Source organism: Budorcas taxicolor, chromosome 14 (genome assembly GCF_023091745.1).
Source record: "Budorcas taxicolor isolate Tak-1 chromosome 14, Takin1.1, whole genome shotgun sequence".
Classification (NCBI taxonomy): Eukaryota; Metazoa; Chordata; class Mammalia; order Artiodactyla; family Bovidae; genus Budorcas; species Budorcas taxicolor.
This window is the reverse complement of record NC_068923.1, coordinates 82,627,263-82,633,958: the sequence shown is the minus strand read 5'-3', so window position 1 is coordinate 82,633,958 and position 6,696 is coordinate 82,627,263. Positions and strand designations below refer to the sequence as shown.

Below are 6,696 nucleotides of genomic sequence, written 5' to 3'. Positions count from 1 at the left end.
GGAGTCTTTACCGTCTGAGCCACCAGGGAATACCTGAGTCACAAAAGTGCCAGAAGGGCCCTCGGGCACCCACCTTTACCGGTGTGTGTGGGGCGAAGGGCCTCAGCGGGAACCCCGGGATTTGTCTCCTGGGGTGCGGGCGGAAGGGGCCCGGAGCGCCAGCCGTGGGCGGAGCCACCCCCGCCTGAGCCGCCTTCCTTCCTGCCCGCTCAGGCCCAGGCGCTCGCGCCAAACACTCCGGCCAGCCCTCCGCTCCCAGCACTCTGGTTCCAAGGCGGCCCGGGGCGGGGGGACGCGGTTGGCGGCGACACCGGAGGGGGGGTGAGTGGGCGGGTCAGGAAGTGGGGGCGCGGCGGCCCGCGAGCGGGCCTGAGGAGAGCCGCGGGGCTCGGCTACGCGGAGGCGGGAGACGCCGGGCGGCGCTGGAGCCCCGAGGGAGTCCCCCCCCGGCCTCCGCGGGGACGATGGCGGAGGAAGAAGGTGACCGGCCCCGGGGTCCGGCGCGCGTACGGCCGCCAGAGGTCTCGGGAAAAGGGCCGGGAGACCCGGCGGCTGGTGGCGCGGCTGTCCGGCGGGAAGGAGCGGGACCGCGGCGAGGGGGGCGGGAGGTGTGCGGAGACATCGAGAGGGAGTGGAGTGGACGGCCTGAAGTCGTGCCGGCTCGAGTGGGAGGCAGAAGCGGAGCTTGAAGTTGGAAATCGGGGCGCGGGAGAGAACGCCGTTGGGGGAGTGGCGGAGAGGAAGGGCCGGGAGCTGCTGGTGAGCGAGCGGAGCGGGGGACAGACTCGGGTTGAGAAGATGTCGGTGCGAGTGCTGAGTGTCTCCTTCGGGAGTGAAAGTCGTGTTGCCGAGTGCCCCTCGGGCTGAGTGCGCTCCTGAGACGTCTGTGGGTGCTGACCAGGTCACCCCTGGGTAAGAGGAGCCGCACGCCAAGGTGGGGACAGAAAGAGGCAAGGGTTTGGGATGAAAGGGGTAATGAGGTGGATTGGGAGGAGACGAAGAAGCAGAAACGGAAGAGTGAAGGTCAGCCAATTTCATTTACAGGTTTAGGGGGCGACGGCACAGGGAGAAGGACTGGGTGCCTTTGGGGGGATCCGGAAGCCCGGAGTGCTTTGAGAGTGAAAGTAGGTGGGCTGGAGAAAGCTTTCCACGTCTTCAGGGCCACTGCCAAGACAGCTCACTCAGTATTGATTCACAGAAGTTGATAGGTATGAGAGAAAAATGGGGAGCTGGGCGGAACTTCGCCAGCGAGAGATGTTCTAGGAAACATTTGTGTCACATGTTCATAATAGGCATGGTGCTTTCAGGCATAGATGTAATGATATCGCCTGACTGAGCAGTTAGACTTTTCATTCTGGAAAATATGACTTTTTAACCTTGTTGAGGAGGGTTGTGAACGTGATCTGTTTAGACTGAAGCCTTGCTAAACCAGGAATGCAAGAAGGGAGTCTGAAGAATTCAATGGAAAACAGTTTAAAAAAAATTAAGAATTGTTTGCTCTGTGACTTGCTGCTCTGTTCCTGCGCCCAGTCTTGCTTCATATTTGCCTCCTCCTCCTCCTTAAGTTTTCTGGGTTAAAACTGGTCTAATTTAAGACACTGTACCTAAAAACAGCTTCAAAACTGAATTCTTTGTAGTTGGTAAGAAAGAATGTATTTCTGTTTGTCGCCTTGGTTTTATCTTTGGTTCCAGTATATGTGACAGATTTTTTCATATTTTTTACTTTTCTAACTACCTGCAAATCTTGGGGTGGGTTGATAAGCTCACTTATATGTTTCCATGAGCACTTAAAGCATAAAAAAATTAAAACTGCAGTACTAAAAGTCTTTAATATTATATATCATGCTAATGAGGAATTGTTTTAACAGGTTAAAGTTAGACCTAACTAAACAGATATGATGTGGAACCAGTTGTGATTTCATAAGCCATACAAGTTTGTGAAATTTACTTCCGTGATATAAAGTGAAAAATGACTTTGTTTGTAGAACGACAGATAATCCAAAGGAATGAAATACCTCTTACTTGGAATAATTAATGCATTGAAGTTTTAAGTTATAGTTTCATTCAACAGACTTTTAATTCCATAAATATTTGGCTGTCTAATGTGTTAGGTGTGCTTCCCCAATGGCTCAGCAGGTAAAGAATATGCTTGCAATGCAGGAGACACAGGAGATATGGGTTGGATCTCTGGGTTGGGAAGATCCCCTGGAGGAGGAAATAACAACCCACTCCAATATTCTTGCCTGAAAAATCCCATGGACAGAGGAGCCTGGAGGGCTACAGCCCAAAGGGTCACAGAGAGTCAGACATGACTGAGCACAGCAACAACTAGTAATTAAATTCTTATTTATTGTAATCTAGTAATGTTATTTATAATAAACATGTCTATGTGCTAGGCATTATTCTGAGTACTTAATGTTTATTAGGCACTCCATACTTTTTCAAAATGCATGTTATTTGTATTCACTGTATTAAAATTTGACTAGTCTATTTTACTTGTATACACATGTTTTCTATATTGCTTTTTTGCTTATCATTCACTTCACTTGGACCCTTTTCTTTGTCCTATGTTTTCTCTAAGTAAATACTCTTTGGGAATCTCATCTTCTCTTGATGCTGTAGAGAGTCATGGTATTGTATTTGTATATCCTGGAAGAAATGTTAGAGCAAAGAAAGTGACAGCTTTGAGTAGAGCAGTATTCACACTTTTCTTGGTAACTGCTATGTATAGTCTAGATGGACATTTGAAAGCCTATTTGTAGCCTTGTTAACTGTATGATGTGAAGATCACAGAGCCAGAGACTGAAATAGTAGGTTGTTCCTGTGGCTGTGTTATCATTTTTATTTACTGGACTTTTTCTTTACAATGCTAAAATTATAAGATAGCGAAAAGAAAACTTGAATTCTAACCCAGAGCTTTCCTATCAGAATGAATAATCTGGTTTAGCCACTGCTTTGGTCTTTGTTGCTTATCCACCTAGGGATTCTGGGCTTTGTCTGTCAATTATGAAGTTAAAAGATCAACATAAAGAAAATGAGGTAAAATTTGCATCCAGTCAGTTTCGTTTTATAGTCACAGGCAAAAAGTTTAGGAACAAGATGGAAGAGATTGGTTAAAAAGGTTACTGTATTTCCTAAATAGTACTTTTTGCTCCCACAGTTTAATGCCACTGAAATTGGCATGTCTTAAAATCAATGCAGGTATTTAATATGGTAGTGTTTTGTTTTGTTTGTTTTCCTCTTGAAAAACTATTATTAAATAGTGTCTTAAAATATATGACATTTTAGAGTCAAGAAAATAGTACTGAAATTCCCTGGAGGTCCATTGCTTAGGATTCTGAGTGTCCACTTCAGGGGTCATGGGTTTGATCCCTAGAGAACTAAGATCCCGCATCCTGTGCAGCATGGATGCAAAAAAACAAAACAAAAAAACCCATGTGTGTGCACACTCTATTAAAATCTCTGTAAAGTGATTCATTTTATAGAGAAATTTTTTTAAAAAGAAAAATGATAGCTTTTTGTGAAGAACACTTTTCTGTGAATATCCTCATCCTTTCCAAGTTATCGTTATCTTAAATGCATACTTTTAGACTTTGTGTAATAAAAAAAGCCCTATCTAACTCATTGGTCACATATTTTGTTTGGCTTGCCTGGTTGCTCAGACAGAAAAGAATCAGCCTGCAGTGTAGGAGACCTGAGTTTGATCCCTGGGTCAGGAAGATCCCCTGGAGAAGGAAATGGCAAAGCACTCCAGTATGCTTGCCTGGAGAATCCCATGGACAGAGGAACCTGGCGGGCTCTAGTCCACCATGCTGCAAAGCGTTGGATACAATTGAGTGACTAACACTTTAAATTTCAGTAGATTTGTTTACTTGATTTCTGAAATTACCCAATTACATTTTTTAACTTGTTTAATCATGGATGTGTGTCTACTTGTGGTTACATTCTTTTTAAAATTTGTTTATGTATTTATTTGATTTTTGACTATGTTGCTTCTTCTTGCTGGGCTTTCTGTGGTTGTGGGGTGGAGGCCTACTCCCCAATTGTGGTGCAGGGCCTCTCATGGTGGTGGCTTCTCTTGTTGTGGGACGTAGGCTCTATGGTGCTCAGGCTTCAGTAGTTGTGGTGCACGGCCTTAGTTACCTCATGGCCTGTGGAATCTTCCTGGACCAGGGACCAAGCCCATGTCTCCTGCATTGGCAGGCAGATTGTTAACCACTGGACCACCAGGGAAGCCCTGTGTTCTTTTTCAATAAAATTTAAAATGATCACTTGCAACAAAAGACTTTGTTTGGCTTTACATAAATTTTCATTCTTGTTGACTGCTTTTAACTTTCGTTTTAACCCATAGCAAAATTAAAAGGAAATCATAAATGAGGAATATAATAGTATTTATTATTTGTCCCAGATTTGTATGCAAAAATGCTCAATATCCATGGTATGGCTTTTCTAATGATGTCATTTTCCAATCTGTTCACTGACTTTGCTACTTAACATGATTATAAAATAAAGAATAAATGATATAAAAATGGTTAAAATTTAGACTAGTCAGACAGAAGCCACTAAGTATATAGTATTTTTTTTCCCTCAGTATGTCAGTGTTGAAAGACATTTTTTTTTGTTGTTGAAAGACATTTTAACAAACATACAGATTTGCTTTGAAACTTTTTTAAAACAAATTTTATTCATTTTCCACAGTTAAGTTAGAATTAGCCATCTGATATCAGCAATAGTAGCTAATTCATTTCTCCTTTTTTGACTTCTCTTTTTAGACTCATTAAACCCTGCTTCTATGGAGAAGGCAATGGCACCCCACTCCAGTACTCTTGCCTGGAAAATCCCATGGATGGGGGAGCCTGGTAGGCTGCAGTCCATGGGATCGCGAAGAGTCGGGCACGACTGAGTGGCTTCACTTTCACTTTTCACTTTCATGCATTGGAGAAGGAAATGGCAACCCACTCCGGTGTTCTTGCCTGGAGAATCCCAGGGACGGGGGAGCCTGGTGGGCTGCCGTCTATGGGGTCGCACAGAGTCAGACACGACTGAAGCGACTTAACAGCAGCAAAACCTGCTTCTATAGGAAAGAGATAAATTCTTGTACCACCTTAAACCTTGACAGCCCATGATGGTGTTCTATACCTACATGGCACAGTCTGCCTCATAATTAACTAGGGAGGAAGAGTAATTAGGGAGAATGTAGTAAATTCTTGTTTAATTTGGAGTTTAGTTTACTGATTTGAAAGTACTTTCTGCATTACATTTATTTTAATCGGTTGTAGAAATAGTAGATAATGGAATATTGGAAAAATTTCTGAGAGCTTCCCAAATACAGGGATTTTTGTAGGTTCAGCCTATTTTCTGATACCTAAACATCTAAGACTGTAGAATGATAATGATAACACAGCACTGTGAAATTCTGTAGAACCTTCAGGATTTTAAACAAATGAAGTATAATTTTATGATCAATTTATTTTATAATATTTTTATTTAAAAAAAATTGTTAATTCATGAATAATGCCTATGATACTCTCAGGTAACTTGAAAAATAAGCCAGTTTATTAAATAACACTTTGTTCTCTAGTCATTCTGGAAGAGTTTACTTATTTTAGGATGTTTTGAAAATAGCATCATCTCAAGAGAAGAGCTCAGTTTATCAATAAGACTCTGAAAGCATGAATTGGAGGCAGAACTTATATTGTCTTTTGGTTTGTAGGAATGTTTGTTTTGTAGGGAGTGCTAAAATAATTATGAAAAGAGTTATCTTTGGTACTAATAGTTCTTCATGGGACTTTTGCCTTAGTATAATAAAGGTAAATCAGTTCAAGATACAGACAGAATAATTTGTTACACACATTGCAATAACATCTCAAATATTCTAAGGACCAGCTATAGAACTGCGCCAAAGAAAAAAGCCAAAGTCTTCAGAAAATAAAGAATCTGCCAAAGAAGAGAAAATCAATGACACTCCAGTTCCTGAAAGAGCTCCAAAATGTAAGTTAGATTTGGAGGTTTTTCGCTATTATAAAAATAGTTATGTTGTATATTTTACAGTAATATTTTAAATTATAAATTAATTTTGTCTTAAGTATGTGGTGGTATCAATCATCTTTCATTAGGTTGTGCTGTAGAACAATTCCTAAGTGTCCCTGGCTTACAGAAAGCGTTTATTTCTGATTAACTTGCATATTGTGGCTGTCGGTTGGCTGATGAAGCTTCATGTGTCCTGAAGGAACAGTCTCTATTTGGAATGTGTTCTTGTGGCAGAGAAAAAGAGCAGGAGACAGGCAGAGTCATGCAGCGCCTCTTAAAGGTTTTGCTGAACTGCACACTGTCACTTGTACTTGCATTCTATTGGCCCAAAGAAGTCATCCAGTCAATCCAGGCCATGGGATGGAGAAGTTTATTCTGACTACAGGATGCACAACAAGTCACGTGGTAATGGGCAGGGATGAAAAATCTTTCCAGGAAAGGACAAAGTAGTTGGGAGTAATAATAATAGTCTACCACATTCTGGCCTTTTGGTCATAAATATTTATTTCTCTCCCTCAGACAGAGTATACTTGATACCTCCCCGACTCCAAGGAAGACACTCAGTCTTACCTAGTGAGGGCATCAGTCTTGAACCTAAGGTCATCTTATAGGGTCTATTCACAGTTAGCTCTGACTCATTCTGATCCAAAAGAATTGAAAAAACAA

At 42.2% G+C, this 6,696-nt stretch overlaps 1 protein-coding gene across 1 annotated transcript in view; it reads left to right on the top strand.

Annotated features, from left to right (window-relative positions):
• The first annotated feature begins 410 nt into the window (after positions 1–410).
• DPY19L4 (dpy-19 like 4) overlaps positions 411–6,696 on the top strand; it is a 55,377-nt gene continuing 49,091 nt past the window's right edge. The window contains exons 1-2 of the mRNA XM_052651839.1: positions 411–480; positions 5,881–5,991. Of these exons, the coding sequence (XP_052507799.1) occupies positions 465–480; positions 5,881–5,991 (127 nt within the window). The 5' untranslated portion in view covers positions 411–464. The remainder of the gene's footprint in view (positions 481–5,880; positions 5,992–6,696) is intronic.